At 45.0% G+C, this 23,256-nt stretch overlaps 2 protein-coding genes across 3 annotated transcripts in view; one reads left to right on the top strand and one right to left on the bottom strand.

The window, feature by feature from the left end:
- LOC125750609 (phospholipase A and acyltransferase 3-like) overlaps window positions 1-10,144 on the top strand; it is an 86,093-nt gene extending 75,949 nt beyond the window's left edge. The window contains exon 7 of the mRNA XM_049028703.1: window positions 9,872-10,144. The gene's annotated coding sequence lies outside the window, so the exon portion shown is untranslated. The remainder of the gene's footprint in view (window positions 1-9,871) is intronic.
- Window positions 10,145-10,982: 838 nt separating this feature from the next.
- On the bottom strand, window positions 10,983-21,345 carry scyl1 (SCY1-like, kinase-like 1). 2 transcript variants are annotated; one of them, XM_049028696.1, is made up of 18 exons: window positions 21,093-21,345; window positions 19,808-19,948; window positions 18,935-19,057; window positions 18,581-18,804; window positions 18,112-18,202; window positions 17,644-17,799; window positions 17,283-17,441; window positions 16,580-16,687; window positions 15,933-16,046; window positions 15,698-15,853; window positions 15,057-15,245; window positions 14,761-14,836; window positions 13,864-14,058; window positions 13,590-13,744; window positions 13,391-13,489; window positions 12,855-13,214; window positions 12,215-12,302; window positions 10,983-11,902 (listed from the first exon to the last, which is right to left on the bottom strand). In XM_049028696.1, the coding sequence occupies exons 1-18, from the start codon at window positions 21,198-21,200 to the stop codon at window positions 11,778-11,780; spliced, it is 2,667 nt and encodes an 888-aa protein (XP_048884653.1). In that variant the 5' UTR covers window positions 21,201-21,345; the 3' UTR covers window positions 10,983-11,777. The 2 variants fall into 2 exon arrangements, with proteins under 2 accessions (XP_048884653.1, XP_048884654.1); XM_049028697.1 differs by having other exon boundaries at window positions 13,590-13,741; window positions 21,093-21,342.
- Window positions 21,346-23,256: the final 1,911 nt, after the last annotated feature.

Below are 23,256 nucleotides of genomic sequence, written 5' to 3'. Positions count from 1 at the left end.
GTCGACGTAACTGCCGTAGTCTTCCACAGTTACGGAAGCTACTTTGTCTTGGTCTGTCATTCTGTCACACCACGTGCCGGACGGGAGATCGCTCAGGCAGCGAGAGCGATCAGGAACAGGCAGGAGGCAGAATTCGGGGTAGACTAGGGGTTTATTAACGTAGGTACGGGCAGGACGGAACACAGGCATTGACAACATCAATGACAGACAATGGACTCAGGTAAGACACGGACTGAAATACACAGGACTGAGCAAATTAACTAGACACAGCTGGGTACAATCGGGAGAAAACACGTGGGTAATCAGGGGGCGTGGCACACAGGAGGAGCGGACGAGCCGGGCATGACACAAGGTGCGTATAAGAGACATTTCTATAGGCACATGGAGACAACAAGGACAGGTGGAGGAGGAAGTAGCTCCACGTTCGTATAGGATCCAGATGGAGAGTGGATTATCCTTGAGGAGAAATCGAGCAGATCTTCAGTTACAGCCAGGTGGAAGAGACACAGCAAGTCAGGAGACAATTCAGAAGGACATGGATAGGTCTGCAGAGTCAACTGACAATGGGCCAGAAAATGTGGGATGTGGCTTGAAAGTAGAACCTGTGTCACCCGCTGCTGTGAGACTTTCTAAAATGGTGAAATCACCACACGTGGAAAGAGAGTCAAGGCCTAGGAGGCATGTTCTGCCACCTAAGAGACTGATTGAGAGTTGTTAAGGAGTCTTAAGTGTTGCAGGTTGCTCCAATAAGGAATAATATAAAAAAAAAGAAATGGGTGCTTTTGTTTTGAAGCTTAGAGAGCTGCTTGTTATTGTTAGTATTAGTATTCAAAAAAAGGAAAAGTTTGTTCAAATTAAAAGAGTTATTTACAAGTAAAGTTAAAATGCTCACCAGTAAAGCTATTCCGTAATGGGTAAGTATTATTTTTCTTTATAGGGAGAAAGATGTTATGTTATGAGTATAGTTCGGGAAGAACTCAGTTACCCAGGGGGCAACGGGGTGGGCAGCATGGCTAAGGAATGTAGCACTGATGGCGGTACTAAAAATGTAGTAGAAATAAAGTGCGTTAAAAGGAGCTTACACGCCTCGTCTGCTGATTATAAAAATAAGTAAGACAACACAATAACCGTGTATCAGTATTACAGTTTAGATGTCAGTAAATGTAGCGAATATCGAACATAAAACCAATTTCACCGCGGTGAGCATCACAGAGTAGTATCTGCTTTCGTTGTTACGCACCACTATATTTAACAGTATTGTATTACAGGATGCAAATGAGCAACATTTATTCCTCTATCTAGCCAGCATGTAATTGTATTAAAATCAGATCATGAACCAAACTGTGAGATGTTCAGTTTAGCTATATTTGGAATGAATTTAACATAATTATATAACATATTGGTGTTTTTTAAACATATTGGTAATTTTTAAAGCTTTTAACCAAATATTACTAGTGGTTTGGATTATCACTTTATGGAATCACTATTACCCTAAAACCTACAGCTTGATGACCCACTAATTTCTGTATTAATTTATAGGTAAAAAAAAAATTGTTGGGGAAACAGCTTTCAAAGACAAAAATTCCTTTCATAAAAGACTGAAGACGCTCTCAACAGACAACTGCTGTTAGTTATCTTGGCCCAAAGGATGGTAAGTTTGTGATGTCAATGATGTTTAAACAAGATTAGGTTACATATTTAAGTAGAGGTATGTACTCAGGAATCCTGTCCAACCAGACAGCGTGCAGAGGGACTTTCATACGCAGTATCTCCGCTCTGAGCGAGTTCAACTTGCCCTGCACCCGTGCGCTGGCAGACCAAAATGGACAAAAATCCACAAATAAACAGGAGCTGTGGGAATGGGGGGTGGTGGGGCACACTCGCCCTGGGAAACTGTTATAGTGTTTGCTGCGGGAGGGTAGTACTCCCTGTGGGGTATCAGTCACGATTCAGGAAAGACAAGATGCGAGATTTGATAACTATATACTCCAGATACACATTCAGAAGCAGGAGAGGGGAACAGTTAGCTGTACTTTGGCATGTCCTACTTGTAGTAAGCTGGATGTACACTCGGAGGAAAGTAGGTAGGTAGGTGAACATGTATGTATGTATGCATCGTTCTTTAACAAACAAACAGGTAAAATAAATTACTGCAGTGCTTACAATGACTTAAGCACACAAACCTAAGTTTCATTAACATATTAGTGTAATCAGGGAAATTAAATTAGTCCAGCGTCACTTATCAGTTACATAAAATGATACAATTTAGTACTCACATTTGTCAGTGACGCATACATAATCCCGGGGACCACATTTACTGATGGGAACAATCAGGCTAACTAAATCCCGGCTTGCCTCCGCGGTGCCTCCTCTTTCAGGCTCTCGTCTCGCGTACACCCACTGTCCTTTGCACGCACTGGTTTTCCCTTAAAGCTACAAAATCTAAAAAAATACATATTTATGAATAGTGATGTTGTGGAAGAAAATTTATAAATCAACCTCTCTGATACCACAGAGAATAAAAGTCTGGACCTCTCAGTTTGGTATGTAAAGAAAATCTCTTTTATTCCAGCAATCCAGCAAAGCGCTCTCATCACCCTCTGGTACTTGGTACCCAGAGCACACAGAGCAATCAGTTGTTAAACCATAACTCCCAATTCCAAATAAGGACTTCCAAGTCCTGATTGGTCACAAAACACCAACAAACCGAGCTCAAACGTATAACAAACACAATTCTCCTGCTCTATTGGTTCACGTTGGTAACAAGGTAAAGTCCACTCATCTTGCTCAATTTACCGGAATCTTACTTCCACAATGTATTTGTGGATCATGGTAGGCTACGTATTTATGGATTGTCTTCTGCGGGTTACAAATAATGAAGTCCAATATAAACTTCCATAAATCATCTAATGTTTCACACCTGCCCTCTTGTTAGCCCAGTTATCTGTGTACGTAAGTGCCTACTCCTGCTTTTTCTCTACTCAGTCATTGTGTTCATGGTACTGCGTGTTTGGTCTGCTTGGTATTGTAATAGATGAGGGTTTCCTAACAAATCAGAAAACTGCTACAAATTTCAGAGCCTGTAAATGATCACAAACATTTGTATAGAAAGATCAACAGCCTTTATTAAATCATAAACATATTTTCTTCATTAAAAGAGTGAGAGAGGTCGCGAGGGAAGAGGCAACAAGTAATATCAGACAATTGGCTTCATTACGTCACACGGTAGTTAAGCTCGTAACCAACCACAGCACACCCGTGACCCCCTAAGGAGGCACTGCAGACCATTTAATCAACGTAAACTATAGATGGTTTACGAACACGTGACTTCCTTTGTTTACCGCCGCCATGTTGGAGGTGCTCAAGGTAAACGAACTGTGCGTATTTTGTGTCTAGAATTTTTTTTGCATTCATTAAGAAATGTCTTCAAAATCTTTGTTAGATTACAGGAGATAAACTTAAAATAAGCGAAATTGATCCTTATAGGATCGAAAAATCAGCCTGTGCTGACGACGTGTCGACGTGGGCGGATGTGTCGTATTATGACATAAATTATTTGGTGTACTCCAATGGTGCGTTCGATTATTTCTCTCTGACTCGGATGAAAACGTTACGAAACGTCACGAAAAACGTCACTTCCCGTCGGAAACACGCCTCTTATGACATAATTTTCTTGTCCGAGTTGCCCCTGTGACGTAATTTCAACATGGCGGCTTACACACTCAACAGTAATTCTATTTTATAAATCTTTAAAAATGTTTATTTTGTTAAATGTATTAATAATTACAAATGTAACTGCACGTGTTTGATTTAGAGAATACCGTATACTGACCGTAAACAGTATCCTAGCATGCAATATTAGATTTTTACCAGACTTGTTAGTGTCTTTGGTTTGTTTGTAGTTTGTTCGCATCTCGAAAAAAAGAGCATCGCTATGAATGTACTAAAATATTTTATAAAGCTTTTAATGTGGTTTGACTAATTCGTGTTTCTTGTTTGTCTCTTGGAAAAAATAATTTCACTCCAAATCTGCAAAAATATAAAGCAACAACACACAGCAGCGTATTCATGGAAGCAGCCATGTTTGTTCCGAGATGTGGTAGCTTGAACGGGAGATTGTCGGACGTGATGAATTTCCGAGTTCCGAGAGAAAAACGAACACACCACAACAGCCCCTACACGATGAAGGAACTAAGATCTTTAAAAAGCCTTGATGCGTACAACCAGTTTGTATCCAGATGGGTTCGTGATGTAGGCACATGCAAATGTAAATGATCGCAGAAGCTTAATGAGCCACCGCTAGCTCCCTGGATTATAACTTGGCCAAGGGAAAGTGGTACTGTCCTGACTGTAACAGTGTACCACGCCTCAAACGTAAAAGACGAAGTCGTAAGAAGTAATCATTTTCTCTGTACATCTTTATTCTCCAGTCATAATGAGTTTGTTTGGCCATGTATCAGTGCATAAGTATTAAATCAGGCTATAGTTACAGATATGTCATGAAAATTAGGAAAGTTACAAAATACAAGGTCTGATGAAACTTCATCCATGACGTTGTGTAATGACAGTAATGCTTCTGATGCCTCTAGTTATCTCCTTTTCTCTTCTCTTTCTCTTTTCCTTTTACCCCTCTCATTCCCCACAAGTTTGGTGCATTTCAGCTTTCCATGGCCAAGGTTCAAGCTTGGTGACCAGTCAATGTTACTCTCATTATAGAGTGGGGGGGGGTTTCCTGAAATGAAATAAATGCTTACGATAATGAAATAAGCTTCTACAGCCATATAAATGCAAAGTTTGCAGAAAAGGATTTAAACATAAAATATGAGCCTTATTAACCCACCACCAGCTTGAGGTAAATCTTATAACTTCACGTGCAGGAATTTACAACAAAGCAATTACTGCCTACTGGGTAGTAAACTTTCTTAGAGCAACATTAAGAGGCAAGTGATTTTCCTTTGGGCGGATTAGCAACATTATTAAAGAAAATAATATAATAATGTAGTGAAATGGTGTAACCTACTGTCACGCTCGATCGCGGGCAGAGCGGCGATCGTGCGGGTGAGCAGGCAGAAACGGGCAGACAAGCCGTAATCAGGGAAAACGGGGGTTTATTTGGGAAGTCCGGGAAACGGGGATACAGGACGGCAACAGACATCAGGTAACATCAATGACGGACAAAGAAGGGGCTGAGGAGACAGGGCGAGGGACCCGTGGAGGGGCCAGGGAGGGAGCACCGGGGAAGGGGACAAGGGAGCTGGAAGGGGCCAGGGCGAAGGCAAGGCGAGGTGGGGGCCCCGCAGGCGACCGACCAGGCACCGGAGGGGGGAGCGAGGCAGGGCGACGAGGCACCGGAGAGGGACCCGCAGGCGACAGCCGACAGGAGGGCCAGGACCCGCGGGCGCCAACCGAGCCAGAGCGCAGGCGAGGGAGGGCGAGCCAGGGGGCAGGGCGGGAGGGACCCCAGCCCTGCGTCTGTGTCCCCGCCCCTTTTGGGACACAGACATCATGCCCCTTGGTCGGGGCCGAGGACGCCGGGGCAAGGGCAGAAGAGTCACTGGGGAAGAAGGGACAGGAGCGCCGGCCCGGGAGCTGCAGCAGGCGAAGGGGGCTGCGCGGGCAGCGGAGGCGGCCGCACGGGAGCGGGGTCCGCCGGCAGCGGCGGCCGCACGGGAGCGGGGTCCGCCGGCAGCGGCGGCCGCACGGGAGCGGGGTCCGCCGGCAGCAACGGAGGGAGGTCCTCCGTACTGGCGATCGCCGGTCTCCTCCGTCTCCCTCGCTGGCGCCTGGCGGTGGCGGGAGGCGGCGCGATGTCCGTGAAAACGGACGGCGGAAGAAAGGCTTCCGGCTCCGGGTAGAGGAAGGGCTCCTCGTCCTCGTCCTCACTGGAGAGCCAGTACTTCCACGCGGGATCGGGGTCGCGTGTGGTCGGCCCCCGGGCTGGAGGTAGGGCGGGGTACCTCCCTCTCGTCCTCCGTCGGGAGCCAAATCCTGGAGAGCGAGCAGGCGCCGAGACGGATCGTCTCCTGCGGGACTCTCCTCCGTCTCCGCGTCTTCTTTTGGTCTGTCATTCTGTCACGCTCGATCGCGGGCAGAGCGGCGATCGTGCGGGCGAGCAGGCAGAAACGGGCAGACAAGCCGTAATCAGGGAAAATTTATTTGGGAAGTCCGGGAAACGGGGATACAGGACGGCAACAGACATCAGGTAACATCAATGACGGACAAAGGACTCAGGTAAGACACGGACTGAAATACACAGGACTGATTGAAAATAAGCAGACACAGCTGGGTACAATCCGGGAAACACACGTGGGTAAGCAGGGGGCATGGCACACAGGAGGAGCCGACGAGCAGGGCATGACACCTACCTTTAACAAAATGATCTGAGCAAACACGAACATATTGCGGCGAATTAATATCTGTTCGGCTGATCCTTGACAGCCAAGTTTGTCGTCTTTTTGTCGACAAATCTCTTGTTTTTTCATTGTGATGATAAATTACAGCTGGTAAATGGTAAAATGACACTTGGTCCCTTCCACGAGTGTTACTACACACAACAATTGCGCAGAAATTAACCATTTTCTCCCTATGTTCCCTGCCCTTTTAAACTGCACGCTGTACTACCGTATCACGAATCACTTAGATTACTCCAAAATGGCTGACACACTGTGTGCACAGAGTGTCGTGACGTCATACGAAAAAAAGATTTTTATTTTTTTTTTTATGTTTTTAATCATTATAATTTAATCATTATCAGAATGGAACTACTTGAACTTTGTTAATCAAATGTCGCATAACGAAGGGCTTTTGGAAACACTGGCAGATCTCGCTTGTTCTTTACCAATGTCATTTGTTATCTTGTTTGTTAATATCGTTCGTCATTAGGAAACACACCCATAATCGATTAATCGAATCGAATCCTGGTAGAAATTAAAGATTTTCCATGCATTGCATTGTCCTCTAAATAATCACAATTGAACTGAATTGCCTTGGAACCAAAAATTTACACCCCTAGTGCTTGCTGTGCTTGTTTCCATGAGTAATTCTTTCCTTTCGCAGTATTTTTTTCAGCCAAAACCCGGTGACCTAATTGAGATTCTTCGTGGGCAATTCCAGCACTGGGCCATATTTGTTGGAGAAGGTTGTGTCATCCACCTCACCACACCAGGTGAGAGCACAGACCATGTTCCTGAGACAACTATTGTTACTTAGTTTACCTTCCATCTAATTTTCATGCTAGATTCATTTTTTAATGTATATGCAGTATCTTCTCACCAGTTTAACTGATTTCATAACTGTATCCCTTTTTCTCACCCAGACGGGGCAAGTACCAGCAGCACGATGTCTGTCTCGATTAACATGGGTATTGTAAAAATGGAAAAGCTGTCAGATGTGGTGGGTGACGATGGATACCGCATCAACAACCTTCTGGATGATAAGTTTGAGCCCAGGGGTGTCAGCGACATACTGGAGGATGCTTGGAATCTGGTGGGTCAGGAGCTGCCGTACTGTGTCTTCCTAGGCAACTGTGAGCATTTCGTGACAAACCTGAGATACGGCAAGCCACAGTCCCGACAGGTGGGTGTCTTATTCAGTGCTTTCTGAGACAATAACACTCCTCTGTGAGTGTGTATGTGTTTGTGTGTGTTTGTGCTCTGAATGGCTTTTTCATAAGGTCAGTGTATAAGCTCAGGGATAATACAGTGAGCCGTTGTTTTGCATCTAATATGATCAAACTTCTGACAAATTTAATGAAAAAGTTCTTTGTAAGGCTGAATGCCTATTTTAAACAAGTCAAATTCAGGGCTGGCTACAGAGGGTATGTTTGTAAAGCTCTTTGTGATTCTGGTATTTTAGGAATGTAAACTGTAATTTATTAAATAGGAAATGTAACTACCCTAGACTGAAGTCATACTTTAACTAGAAAAGATGCTGTCTGAACAACAACATTGTATTCCTCAGGCTTATTTGACACCTAAACACATACAGATTGAGAACAAAGGACTGGGGGGGGGGGGGGGGAGGGCGCTAACTTAACATGGATATAAGGTTCAGGGCAGCAGGAAAACTAACTACAAAGGCAGACAGACCAACAGCACCAACACTGAACTCCATCAAAAGCTACAATGATCAAACTGGGGAATGTGGCAAAAGCAGACACATATATACACAGAAAATAAGGAGTCAAGAAGAAGCAAGTGTAAGTGATTGACACATTATGGCTGTAGACAATAAAGCATGGAGTGATATGGGTTAGCCAGTGACATCTGCTGGCCAAACAGGAACATGACTGGGCCGACCGGGACAGATCCCGACAAATATTTAAATTATGGATGCACAATCCCACTTTTTCTGTCCTGTTACTAATACCGATGCCGGGGCTTTGGGCATTGGCCAGTATTGAGTATCGATCCGATACCAGTATTTAAGCTGTAGGCTTTGTCTCACTGTGTGGAAGAGACTGTGATCATTCTTTTATGTGTAAGGCAACATCAGACTTAACTTAAATAAAGCTTTCTTAACTTTGTAAAACAAAATGTAACACATGCATGCATATATGTATAATAAATATAAATTCACGAAATGTATGTATGTATGTATGTATCTATTTACTGTCACAACATGGGTAAGGGAAGGCAGGGGACCTGGATTGCAGGAGACCAAGAGGTTTATTCAGTAATACCAGACAACCAAATGAAGACAGCAGGCATAAAGAATAGCCAGGGTCGGAAGTTCTAAAGGTTTGGTAGCCAGATAGGTCAGTCCTACGTAGAGAGACGAGACGAGGAAACAGGAACAAGATGTAAGAGACGAGAAACAAGGGACTTCAGAGTTCTCAGTACAGCACATTGAACAGGCAACAATACATGGTGAGGATCGCGAAGGCTGGCTGGTTTAAATAGGGCGCCCAAGAAGGCATGGATTCCGCTTAGCTGGTACATCCCGCCCTACTGGCCGTAACATTTACTTAATTGAAACCTGAGTTCTTCTCAGAAGGATCGCCGCGAAATTGAAGTGATGCTGCTTAGTGGCAGCAAAGGGAAGGATGAAGGCAGATGACATTTGACATTTGACCTTGTGAATGTGACGTGAAAAAGTATTTGATGGATCTTATTACTTCATCACAAAAATATTATATGGACGGATGAGAAAATTCTGGAAAATTCACGGAAAATTCTGGTCATATTGCAAAAGAAATAAGAATATAAATATTTAAGCATATAAAAAATGTAACATTATAAATAAAATTTTCAGATATAGACATTTAAACACACACAAAGGGACACAAAGAACTACATAATAGGTGGGGAGTGATGCTGCAGTTGCCATATAAGTGGAATGTGCAGTAAATTAAAAAGTTAAGTTTCAGACTCACGTGTCAGCAGAACTCAAAGCATTCAAGTAAAAACACATTTATTAACTTTCACATTTCCAGATGATCTGTCCAGTGCTAGTATAAATGATACAGGTTAGTGAGTGTGAAGTGAATGCGGATTACATGGGGGGAGTAACGAATACAATGCTGTCATTTCTGACGGCCCCCCTTTCTAGTTTATTTATTTTTAAGGGGTAAAACTATGTATGACATATTAGAAGAGGGAGTATAGTATGGAAATTGCAATTAAACTGTATTTATGCTGTAAAGAAATGTTTGTGACCAACGACTATAGAAGCCCACTCTGTCTCAACTTTCTGTGCATGTCTGTGTGACTCTGCAGGCACGTAATGCTGCTGTACATGGAGGCCTTTTCTTTGCTGGTATACTCATCCTTCGATTTGCATTGGGACGAATGTTCAGACTTTCCAGCTGAGCTGCACATGACAGTACATTTGGGTGGGAGAACAGCCAGTGAGATGAAGCCCGACAGTGGAGGTGGAGGGTCAGCTTAAGCACAGACCTGCACAAACAGTGTGCCCCCACCCAGCCTGAATGACATCCTGCTTCCTTACTGCTCACTGCTGAAGTATTTACTGGGAAATCTGTAAATGTGGGTCACTCTCAAAACCTTCTCAGAAGGTCTTCATATTGATTTGCATATTCATATTGATTGTAATGTAAGAAGAGATCTGCATTCTGATCATTTGGTATAATGATGACAATGATTTGAGTGGAAATTAAAACCTTGATAATTGACTTTGTGTAACCTGACTAATATTTTGCATCTTCTGGGCATCTTATTGCTTAAATCAGTAAAATAAAGTAACTGCAGTAACTGGTCTGGCTGCTGTGATTTATTGTCTGTTTCTTTAAATGACGCTGGACTGGGGGAGCAGCACAGTAAATGTTCTTTATTACGGATGGGGTTCTGCCACAGTCACAGGATCAGGTTCCACATTTTAGGTTCTCAGAGGAGTCGTGGTTGTTTGTTGTTTGTGTGTGGATTGAGTTTAGCAATTTCTCTTTTCTGTAGCCTACTGTGTACAGAAATTCACAAATTCATAATGGTCATTATATAATGTAGATTAGACATATTACTTACACAACATAGCACCTTCTAGACCTGGTGAAATCCTCCACCTATTTGCTGCCAGTCAATTTTACCGCTTTGCGTTCACCGAAAAAGGGGAGTGTTCCCCAAAACTACTGCAAGCTGACATCATGTTGCTCTGGGCGATGGTGACATCAGAATGTCAAATGTTGTCATGCACAATGAATTCTATTTGAGAAAAAAGGGATTCAGAAAAAAGTGATTTTATTGTTTCAGTTTATTTTGTATGTACAGATATACATAGTATAATTCATCCTATAAAAGCACAGCGGCCGCCTCCCTCTCTCCAACATTCTGGTCTTGGCCATGAAAGGCCACACAGCATAAGGGAAGTCACCATTACCCACACTGCCACAGAAAGGTCCTGACAGGAAACAGCAGTTCGATTTTGCTGTCAATGCCTCTTCAGCTACATAATCAGACATTCACATTTTAGTTATTTAGCAGATGCTTATTATTCAAAGTGACATCCATTTTTTTTATCAAGACAGGGCTGACAGTCCCTGTGGCAGTTGGGGGTTAAAGTCTTGCTCTGGTGCCCAGTGGTGACATCACTCTGCCGACCCAGGGATCTGAACTGGTGACCATCTGATCACAGGCACAGAGCCCTATCCCACAGAGGCACACATCGCCTGACTAGTCCTTATGTGGATTTCTGATGTTTGCTCTACATCAGGGTAAACACCAGAATGTTCCGCATTCCCTGATAATCTGCTTCTGTTTACATGTTCATGTCACCCACCCAGCCAAAGAGTCTTTGCCAATATACAGAAAACCTGTCTGTTGTGATGCGTTTATCCACGAGTCCAGGGCTGTGAAACGTAATGCAATGTGAGAGCAGTTGGCGATGAACGTCTCCCTCAGCAGCGATTGGGCAGGGCAGTGCAGTGCAGTGCAGTGCAATCTGCTCACACCACATACAGTGACTCAAATATACACTTAGTATTCACATGGCCTTTTTATCCCCATTCACCGACAAGCAGGAGTATATACTACACACTTTACAACAGTAATATTGTATGTGTATAAAAAAAAATGGAAATAATAAAAGTATTGGGATTTCAAATCCGTCTGCTGTGAGGTCATTGTCTGAGTCTCTTTCATTTGGACACAATCTTCCCACCACCCTGTCTGTCTGTGACAAATGGGGAAAAACAGAAATCACGTCTCCCCCCCCTCCCCCCCCGAGCTGTGTCAGCCTTACTGGGAGACAGCTAGGCTTCGGCTGAGCCTTCACATGTGCCTTGGGTCATCGCCCACTCCCCTCCTGTTCCTTCCCAACTACATCTGTCAGTCCAGCTTGCGGGCGCCCAACTTCAGAGGCCCTTTAGCTGCCTTGCGCTCTGCCCGCTTGGCCTCCAGCTCCTTCCTCCTCTCCTCGCGCTTCTTCTTGGCCAAATCCGCCTTGCTGAAGCCTGTCAACACAGACACAGATTTTAAGGCACCTACTTCAAATTGGCTCTAAGCACAGCATGTTCTCCCTAAACCCTATTCTCAACCAAATATATCTAAAGGTAGGCTAAGATTACTCCTCACATTAGTCCATCATCATTAGTATTATAGCTTGGGGGGCACTAACAGCAGACTGGCTTGCTACATACCCTCCATGGATGTAAGACAATAACTGAGCATGAATGCTGAGTAACAGACTGCATGCATACAGCTTGCAAGTTCTTTCGCTGTTTTTCACTGACCTATATAAACTGCGAAAGGCTTTCAGAACGCACCGTGTTCACTGTCCAGTGACTCCCAGTTCTCCTCCGTACCCCAGTCTGCCCCTGGATCCGCACCCCACGCCTCTGTGTTTTTCTGTGACTGATGATAAAAATCCATCGATTATTATATTGATTTCCAGTCGTCAACCTTCATACTTTCTCAATGCACCGCAGGTGACTTTTACATGGCAAAACATTCCCTGAACACTGGGGCACTTCTGATTGTTCAGAAGGGTGTTGGTTAATTTTCTATGATTGCGCACATAATGCGAGCCAGGGGAATCACAGCAGTAGATCAAAGCACCATAACAACGTTACCTAAAATTTCAGAAATAGAACTAATACATAATAGAATTTAAATTAACCAGAAAAATTGAAATGTTTCTACTAATAAATGCGTCATTAGCTTAAATTGGAGAATAATGTCTTCCTGTGAAAACATGTAAGCCAGATGTGTGGTAACTGTGGTATAAGCAAGCTATTGCACTCCAAGCCTTGCATTATATGTTTTGCATTATATATCTCTGCAGCTGCCAATTTAAAAACATAATGTACGTCCTGTCATACATTAAACATTACATAATATATATCACAGTCAGCCATTTTTACTAAAAATTGTCAGACATGATTCCACTGTCATGCCCCATCTCACCGTGACAGTAGGGGGCGCTCTCTGTGAAATTCCAGAGAAAAAGTCATTTTGTGAGCCCCTTGCACTGGTATTGTCCCAGTTGTACTCGCTGGCCAGACGGGTGCCCTCAGGCAAGGTTGCAGGGCCGCTGGTTGTGGGCCGGCTCTTTTTACTAAAGTCTGGCGCCTCCTTTTGGCCGGAGGTTAAACTGTCAGCAGAGTCGGCCTCTTCATCCCAGTCATGGCCCCAGCCCTCGTCGCCAGGCGAGCTCTGACCCTGGCCATCGGCGTCTTTTTCATTGGACCAGCTGTCATCTGCATCCCAACCGCTGCTCCAATCAGAACTCTGCTTTTTGACTGCTTCAGCGGAGCTTCCACCCACCTGTACAGATGCAAGACAACTATTCATATTTCTTAAATAATCCAGACAGCCAATATTACCCTGTAATATGCAATAAGCATTTCAGCCCAGCAACATTCCTCAGCAATAGATTTCGATATATTTACTATGGGAAACTCAAGCACTTCCATAAAATCAAGCAAAACAAAAAGACATACACGTTTCTCATTGGTCTTCTTTCGAACAGACGAGACTGCTGACCAATCTGAGGAGTTCCAGTCATCAGGGTCTGTCTGTGTTTTTGAGTGTTCGGTGTCCTGTGTCAGAACATCAGAGTTTGCTACCAAATACACCCCAAACCTTTTATTACCGTATGGGATTTAAGCAAAGAAAAATTCTGAGCAATTTCATGATTACCTCCAAACTGCCCCAGTCTTCATCATCCCAGCGGTCTTCAGTGACCTCCTTTTCTTCCTCCTCCTCCTCCTCCTCCTTGGAGGTGCTCCAGTGGCTGGCGGGGGCAGAGGGGGGTGCCTGTGGAGTTGATCCATCCGTCTTTGGTCCCGATCCTGCTGATACACGAGAGAGACTGACAAGCTGAAAAGCCACGTATTCTTCATCAACATTTCCAACATGCAGATAATCTCACATGGCTGCCTTGACTTCCCCAGAACGCTGCCCCTCTTCTCACCTTTGTCTGTACTGGGGGTGCCTGAGCTGACGGGGGCCACAGGCACACTGTTGGGGCTGTCGCCCTCCGTACCACCGGGGGCAGTACGAATGAGTTTGGAGGTGAGAGAGGAGACGCCGGTGACGGCCCACCCCGCCCAGCTGGCTGCCGAAGCCGCCGCCCCCCCGGCCTGCCCAGAGGACGTGACATCTTTCTCTACGGGGGGGGAAGGAGGCCGCAACAAGAAAGAATAGTGATGATTAGAGGCCAGCGGAACATGCAGTGATAAAAGCCGGTCTACGTACAGAGCGCATCATGGCAATTCTGTCATCCATGTAGACTGTATGCGGCTCAGATTTAGGGTCTAGTGGACTTTTTGCACGTCGGTGTGTGTTGACTGTGCGTGTGCAAGACATTGACAGTATATGACTAGGTGCTTTCAGTAGGTGGCAGCACTGATTATCACTGAACAGAGGTCAATGGAGAAAGAGTACAAGAAGAGCAATCGTGCAACTCATCATTGAAAGAGCATTAGGACATATTGTGGTGCATGAATTTATGAGCAACCTTCATTGTGAGTAATGGCACGCAGACAAGTGAAGTATGATTTGGACTTAAGGACATGAGATCATCACAGATAGCTTATTTAGGAGCAGATGATCACTGATTAAACACAGCTTATACCTTGGAAAAGGAGAGCGAATATAATCACTATGCTGACTACATACACTGTACATTTCAGACAGTAGATTCTCCTATTACCCTGTATTTTGACTGGTAATCCAGGTGTGGATGAGTACATTTTTCACACTTTATATATTAATGTTGGTGTTAAATGAGTAAGTTGTTTTACAAAAGGTAAAAAGCGGCACTGCAGGGGGGATGCGATACACGCGGTGAGGGACAAAGCCGTGGTACCTATCTCAGCCAGCTTGGAGGGATCTTCCGACAAGGTTTCCAGCTTCGTCAGAAAACTCCGGATCGCCTTAAATGCCTGCGAAACAAGCAAGAACAAAAGAAACCTCTTGGTCCTCAGCAGAGGGATGATCTTAATGATTCCGGAATAAACCCAAGCAGTCAGGCAGTTGCTGTACTGTGGGGGGGTCGGATCTGTTTCTCCTGTAATTGCATTAATGACACAGCCCAGCCCCCCTGCCCCCAACTCCACAGCTGAACTTCGCCACCTGAAAATGAGGGGGCAGGCCGGGTCTCACCTGGTCCCGCACGCTCTTGTCTGGGTCGACGGTGAGGGTGCAGAGGGCAGGCAGCACGCGGGTAGCGCTCTCTGCCGCGCTGTAGTAGTTGTGTGTGGCGGCAAATCCCAGCACACCGGCGGCCCGAGAGGCAGGGAAGGGATCCTTGGTGGCCCGGGAGAAGGCTGAGACCAGCACCCGCTGCCGTGTCTGGGGGACAGCAAACACACAGTTACTACTGCACTATACTGCACTGAAAGTACTACTATACTGCACTGATAGTACTACTGTGCTGTACTACTGTACTGTGCTAATAGTACTACTGTTGCACTGTCATGTGGTTGCTTGTCCCCATATTACTTCATAAATAGGTGAGTAAATAAATCTGTAATAATAATCAATGTAGCTAATCAATAATCAAAACAGAATACAAATGCTATAAATTGATATAAAGTATATAAAAATAATTAACTGAACCATTAACTCATTTTTTATATATACATAGACACAAACATGAATACCCCAGTATACAGATATTTCACCATACAGAACCAAACAGTAGGTCGTTTTTCATGGTATAAACCATTCAGTGCCTCCTGTATGATTAAAACAAAAAAATCCAGTTGCTTATGTACTCCAGTTACAAAGGATGCTGCATTTACCCCAGCGTTCAGGTAGGGGGCGATCTTGCCTAGACAGACAGTGGTGTTGCAGCGGATTGGACCCTGGTCGTCTCGCGCCTGCAGCCGAGCGAAGTGGCGCATCAGCTCCTGATTCAGGTTGCTTTCATTCAGCTTCGGTGCCAGGAGCAGCATGGACTGAGGAGAGCAGAGGGGTGGGTTTAGGGTCTCGGCTGTATGCAGGGCGCCGGGCCGACGGCCTGGGGAAGGCGCTCACCTTCACCGTCTGCTCTCGGATGGCGGGGTTGGTGTCTGTGAAGCCGTGAACCACGTGGGGGAAGATCTGCGAGTTCACAGCCGCCTCATTCAGGTACTGGATGAACTGCTCCATCTGAACATCAGGGGTGGAGAACGATGAAGATGGAGAAGGCAGCGAATGTCACGGATGCTCTTTGAGTGATTGAATCCAATCAAAGTTTATCTCAGATGCGTAGCAGTACAGAATGCAGCAGCGGACGCCGGCAATCAAACGGGTTTGCTAATAATACAATAATAATAATCTCCATATAGTATGTTTCATACATGGAATGCAGTAAAAGTATTAAAGTATAGGAATAGCAATAGTATTTCTTGCACATCTGTCCCATTTCACCTTATCCAAAAGACTCGTTTTGCTTACTTGTACATACTTGCTGGATGGTTATTTTACGTACTTTACTTCAATGTAACCAATTATACCAAATTCCTTGTACCTGGCTTGTATATGGCAATTAAAGCTATTATGTAAAAAACTAAACAAGTAAATAAATTTGTAAAACAGTAGAACAAGGAAAATAGGGAAATGTGCAAACGGCCCCTACTGACAGCCTGATCGGTTACTGCGTTTCTGCCAGCGGTTGGTATTTTTAAGCCCTGTCTCCTGACCTGCTGCAGCAGCCGTATGCGCATGGCGCGATCGGTGGACGAGAACATCTTCACGATGACCGGGATGATCTTCTGCTGGTACTCCTCGTGGCTCAGGAACTTGCCCACCTGGGCAGAAGGAAGCCGCAGTCACACCAGTGACACTCACACGCGGCGACGAGAGACTCGGATCAGCACCTACCAACCTCGCCTGACTAAGTGCACCAGTGCTTGGTTTGGCTGGGGGGTAACAGTAGGACTTTTACGCAAATTACATCACACCACTGCAAAGAAAATCTACATGACTAGTCGCAGCTGACAAGGACAAACAGATAATTTCTCTTTTAATTGTGATTTGTTAACAATAATGCTGTTAATAAGTTGTTTTTACATTACATATATTTTCATAATATATTGTATTTATGAGATGCTTTTATCCAAATCGACATACTTTTTTGTGAAAGCAAGGTCAGGCAATTCCTAGGGCAGCTGGGAGTTAAGGGGCCAATCACTCTGACAACCCTGGGATTTGACCCAGCACTCTTCGAAACAGACTTTGACTGTCCTAACTTTCAGAGCAACATTCCAGTGTGGAGACACTTTCTAGAAACACTAATGAAAGATCAAAACTGTCCTGCTGCTAAGCGTAGGGATGACGGGGGTTCAGAGTCCTGCCATTTGCAGGGTACACATGGCACAGTCCCGGCCAGGAGGGGGGGCCCACCTTGAAGAGCGGGGTCAGGACCACGGCACCGGCGTTGCCGAACTCGAAGGCCGTGAGCAGCTGAGGCAGAACCTTGTGGCGGCAGAAATCTTCGGGGAAGGAGTCCAGGTGATCACTGAGGTCCTGGAAGAACTTCTGCTTCTCCGCTGGCTCTTTGATCTGGGGGGGGGGGGGGGGGGGGGCAGAGACACTACGGTCGCTGGGAACAAGCAGAATACGGGATCGCGGAAACGAACTCGACTCTGACAGACATGCAGGACTCTGGCAGACGGTGTACATGTAAACAAGGGTATCGAGGCACCAAAGCACACCGGTCCACTGCAGGACAGCACACAGGCACACAGAAAGCAGGTCGGCAAACCTGGATCTCCTCCAGGAAGAGGTTGCTCTCCACAAAGCTGTTGCTGAGAAACCCGCCAGGGGCACGACAGTTCTGCAGAAAGCGGGCCGGATTGGGCCGGGCCTTGGGATTGGCCCCCACCAGCTCGCAGTAGTGTGGTACTAGCGGCTTGGGTATCTGCCGGGGCGGGGAAGGATTTCAAACCATTACAATTATCATTAAAACTGCATATATCTGGCAGTGTGAGTCTGGCCATGTCATGATCATCTTTGGCTTGGAGTCCACTGCAGGACGTACAGTTCAGTTAAGACAGCGCCGCCTTGGAGTAAGGTGAACCGACGCCCCTTTCGCAAATTTAATGAAAGGAAAAACAGACAGATGGCTATTGTGGGGCTGCCTATGTCTGTGACATCACAACTCCGAGTCTCCGGCCTCATTACTACACACCCAAATCAGCTAATGAAAAGTAGCCGGCATTTTGAAAGTTACCTTTCCCAGGGAACGGAGGGAAGAGGCGCGGGGCAGGGTCCCATTGAACACCTCCCAGATGAGGCAGCCCAGCCTCCACACGTCCCCAGACCTGCCAAACACCAGTGTCTCACTCAGTCACACAGGCCGCGAACCTACTCTGTGTCTGACGCTAAAACGGACAACCAGAACTTAGGTTTAAAGATTTAGGCTCCAAATTTAGCTGTCAACATCCATAAAAGTACTTGCATACAATGAAAAACATCAGCCTTAATCAAACAGAGGTCCAGTGAACAATTCTGTAGTATTATCACCCCCTGCCCCATATCTGTGTGGGATTGCCCCCAGGTGCTCTAGCCATGAATACCAACCAATCTGGGTTAACCCCCCCCCCCCCCCCCCATAACACTTTTCTTTTACTCCCAGCCTAGTCACTAGGCACTAACGCGTTCCTGTCCTACCACAAGTTCCCGCATCTAATCACTCTCACCATTTTTCTCCAGTCTTGCCGCTGCTGGTCAGTGCCTCTGGGGGGTCGTACTTCTCCATATCGGGGTTAGACTTCCTGGGGGGCAGCGAGGCGTCCCCCTGATCGGGAGTCACATGATCCAATCCCCCCAGTTTCCACTCGCCAGCTCGGTCGACGAAAACAGCCCACATGCCCAGATTGTTGTGTAGCAGATGGCAGTCATTCACAAGGAAGCTCAATGCTTTCTGTGGGGGGGGGAGAAGAAGTATTATTAAGGAAGAAAGAGAAACAAAACTAACACTATAACAAGTCAACTTAAATGGTGAAGTCCCAATTGGAGCACATATCTTCTTCTCTTCCTTTCTGCCAACTCACCACTATCTGGTGGAGCCCCCAGGACACCCCCAGCTCCCCAGATCCCCCCCGCTCAGCCTGGGCCTTCAGGTGGGCGCTGAGTGGGGTCACAGGTTCCGTGACCAGGTACAGGCATTTTTCCGTCTTCAGAAAGCGAAAGGGGGATTGACAAAGAAAGAGAAACGTTAAGTGTTTTCGGCAGAGTCACAGATAGAAGCCAGAGGCCTACTCTCCCAGGATGAAAAGGCCTCACACTGATGATGCATACAGTTTCATGTCTGGCCCCCCAATGGCGGGACAAGCTGCCAGATTCCCTCTCAACTTTCAAGAAACATCTCAGGACCTGCTCCAAGAATGCCTGAGATACTGCCCTGTGGTCCCTGAATGATGCACTTTCGGCTCACTGAATATGTTACTCCAAAACTACTTACACTTGAAGCTGGACATTCACTGGAAGCTCAGCCTAGCTGGAATGTACTATTTCTCTCACTTGTATGCTGCTTTGGACAAAAGTGTCTGTTAAATAAATAAATGTAAACATATAATTAAAAACATACGGAGAGAAACTGCCTACACTGGCTCGAACGGTTCAAGAAACACGGGGGTGGTGAAACGAATAATTTAACACCAGACAGAGGAACGTGAACTTTGGTGCTGATTAACTGCAGTCATCTGTCATGTATTATAATATAATATAATATACTGAAAGCGAATTGTGTTACTCTTGTCAGATAATGCATTTCATGTGTGGATTCCTGCTACTGAAGATGTCCTCGCGATGCAGTTATGGTGATACAGAATACTGCCCACAGCTATCAAAACAGAGCTTCTACAAACTGGCTTTACACACCTTGCAGCACACAGGCAGGATCTGACAGGCCGACGGAGTCTCACCTCCAACCCATCCACATAGGCCAGGATGTTTGGGTGCCTGAGGGTCTTCATGCGTTTGAACGCCGCCTTGGCCAGCTGGGTCTGCTCCTCTGCCCCTGACGTCACCTCAAACATGAATACCGACACGGGCTCGCCCGTCGTCTGGGGAGGGGGAGGGCATTCTGTTAGTAAGTCCTCCATCTGAATGGCTAATGCAAGCATATGTCCAGCAAAATGAAATGCCAGGGGACAGAGGGAATCCGCCGAGAAACACATTCCATGTAAGCAGAAGGCAAAATTTCCGAAGCATTCTGTACCGATACTATTGTCATTTCCCTTAAACTCAGTAGACAAAGCAGACAACCAGGACAAAGAAGATAAGACCTTCTATGCATCTAATCCAAGGACACTGAAGCTGGCGTAGAGGTGTTCAGACCTCCTCAGCCTATTCATGTCACATACATACTCTGAGCACATCAACAATGGTGTCTTCATTTTCTGATCGCAGCTATACACCTCTATACACCAGATGAAGAGATACTCAACCACCACCTCGATAAACAGACACTTGACAATAGGTTGTTGGTGTTACGTGATCTCTACTGATCCAACCTGCACCTGATGATTAAGTACCCCGATCTTTCCTTGTGTGTTTCAGCACATCTATGTTTACAGGGTAACTACTTTAAGCCACGGTAAGAGGTGCACTTTCACAAAAAATCATTTAGGGATATTTAATACTTAAAGCTATACGTCAGGTATAGTTCAGTGTGTTGACACATTATGAATACAACTTATATTTCCGGTCGCTAGAATTTGTCGCAATTAAAACAGAAAAAAGTATGGTGGCTTACGTCATCGCATGGTCACTATAACAAGAAATCCCACAGACATAATCGAAAATATCAGGTGCTTGTAAATCAATAGATAAATTATGAGGAAACAAAACCCGATCGAACATTGCTTAGAGTGATATACTGTAAATTATACGATAATGGGAAGAAATGTGTAGTTATGTGTAGAGTTTGAGCACCAGCAGCAGGCGACGTGGCGCTGAGACGCGCCTGCGCCGGATGGATCTCGGGCTAATTCGGTTTTAAATCTGACTGCTATATAACGCGAAATCGTTTTAAAACTCCGGTTATATTGTTGTATAAAGGTAATTAGCACTGTCATGTCATTCCAAGCACAGTGCTCCCAAACGGAGCTCAGCGCTGAATCTACACCTATGACTGAACGAGGCCTCAAACTGAATGCTGACTAGTTTAGCTAGCAGCCTCCTCACAAATATCAACCGTCTCCTCACCTTCCGCTTCCCGCGATGAAGAGTCCATATGCCGGACGGCTCTTGAGTATCCGGCAAAATTTCATAATTAAAATCTTTGACGGGATCCCGGGCGAAGAAGGACCACATCTCGCCTCCTGTTCCGGCTACATAAACACATACGATGACAATGAAGGCAGCTCGCTGGATGCGCAGATGCAATGTGCGCCGTCGCCGCTAGGGGGCGGCGGTGCCAAACTGTGCAGGAACTACATCAAACCGCAGGACCCAGATAAATGGAGAAGGTTCTGCATTTGATGGAGGCGCCTGCGCAAAAGCGCCCCCTTCCCACGGTAGCAAGTTTGGCTCAGTCATCTATCGCCTATTCAGTACAGAATGAATATATTTTGTCTTTAATTTAGATATCTATTATTATTAGTTTGGTTTAATTTTCACAAACACAATGACAGCTCTGTATTGCTTGGTCTTTGTGTCTAAATCAGTGACAAAGGCAGTTGGGGATTGTTTTCCCAAACACATAAACAAGATGTCATAGCCATAATTTTTGTGTAGTTCAAGAAAATATATACATTTTAATTTTGTGACTACCTTCATTTTCCCTATTTAAATGACCCCCAGGCCACTCCCATGAAACTAATCACCTTTGGCCTTAATATCGTTGATTATCAGAGACTATTTCTGACATTTTGAAGGCAAGGGGATCTCTTTCTGTATAGGTTTTTGGGTTACTGTTCTCTCAGCAACTGACTTACAGCTGGTGTATCGTGATCCTTAATAACATCGACACTAAATCAGCTTGGAGCAGTACAGTGAAAACCATCATGCCCTGTGACCTTCAGCTGAGTTCTCCACTGAGGATTTAGGGCCATCAACAAGTGTGAGAGGTAGAAACAGAAAGAAATTTCAAGGCTTTTCAGTTACGATTGCTGTACAGTTCTCCAAGCATTCAAAGGTATTTTGACTTAACAGAAGTAAGATTTTCAGCACATTAGTGAACAGCTTGTCCCTAGGAAATAATAGGAAATATTTACAGAACTTTAGGCTATTTGTCTACTTACAAGCTTAATCAGGACATTCTGCAAATAAATTAATATATTGGACAGCATCAGTGGCTCACAGAAAGTTTTGTGACATAACAGGACGATTGGTAAATGGACTGCATTTATATAGTGCTTTTCTACTTTTACGAGTACTCAAAGCACTTTATATTTCATGCCTCACATTCACCCATTCATACACTGGTAGCGGAGGCTGCTATGCAAGATACCAACCTGCACACCAGGAGCATTATGGGGTTCAGTGTCTTGCTCAAGGACACTTTGATGGGGTCAGGAGGAACCAGGGCTAGAACCTACAACCCTCCGGTTGCCAAACAATAGCACTACCTCCTGCACCACCATCTTTGCTTTTTCTGGTGAAGATCACAGTGGCAGCCTGTCGAAAAGCTCAGACCAGACCTCACTCTCCAAGGCCCCAGACTAGGCTTTTCTGAAGCTTCCTCAAATGTTCCTAAACCAGCTGGATGATATAATCCCTCTTGCAACTCCTGGTTCTGTCCCATGAACTTCACCACAGGTTGAATCTTTATAAATTAATCTAGAGACCTCATCTGTCTTCTTGATCCAAGGGAGGATCAACTCGGTTTCAAGCTCCCTCCATGTCTCTAAATCCAACAGCCTAACTGAGATCCTTTGATTTCTGTTGCTGATGACTGACTGTTAACAGCTGATCACTTTTAGTGAAGATGTTGCAATTTACACTTTGAATTCTGTCAAAGACCGCGTACAGCAGCCAAGGAGGTTATTTGTTTGAATAAATTTTACACAGCTCAGCATTACATTATATTGCTTTATCAGGCAATTCCCCAAGCAGCAGTGCTCTCTATTCATGGTCTTGAGCACAAGTACGAAAGAGTTCCCCTTCTTATTCAAACCAGTTCATGCAGTGATGTACACTAAAGTTGCAATGTAATATTTGACTAGGAACTCTAGGAATGTTTATTTAGCATACATACAGATACTGACAGAAGTAATTTAAAGTGCTTTACATAAAATGCATATCCATCTAAATACACAATTAAAACATATTGAAATAGACAAACTTTCAGTTCATTAAAAAGCACTGAAAATAATATGAGATAAAGAGAAAGTGCAGAACAAAAAACACGAGAAAAATCAGTGGTAGA

The sequence above is a fragment of the Brienomyrus brachyistius genome, chromosome 10 (assembly GCF_023856365.1).
Source record: "Brienomyrus brachyistius isolate T26 chromosome 10, BBRACH_0.4, whole genome shotgun sequence".
Taxonomy (NCBI): domain Eukaryota; kingdom Metazoa; phylum Chordata; class Actinopteri; order Osteoglossiformes; family Mormyridae; genus Brienomyrus; species Brienomyrus brachyistius.
This window is presented reverse-complemented; position numbering and strand designations above follow the sequence as displayed.

Excerpts from the sequence above, each read along its gene's own strand:
- scyl1 (XM_049028696.1), bottom strand. The coding sequence starts at position 21,200 with ATGTGGTCCTTCTTCGCCCGGGATCCCGTCAAAGATTTTAATTATGAA. Across the intron at positions 19,058-19,807 it reads CCTATGTGGATGGGTTGGAG|ACGGAAAAATGCCTGTACCT; the intron begins GTGAGACTCCGT and ends CGCTTTCTGAAG. Across the intron at positions 13,215-13,390 it reads AGAAGACCAATGAGAAACGT|GTGGGTGGAAGCTCCGCTGA; the intron begins GTATGTCTTTTT and ends GCATCTGTACAG.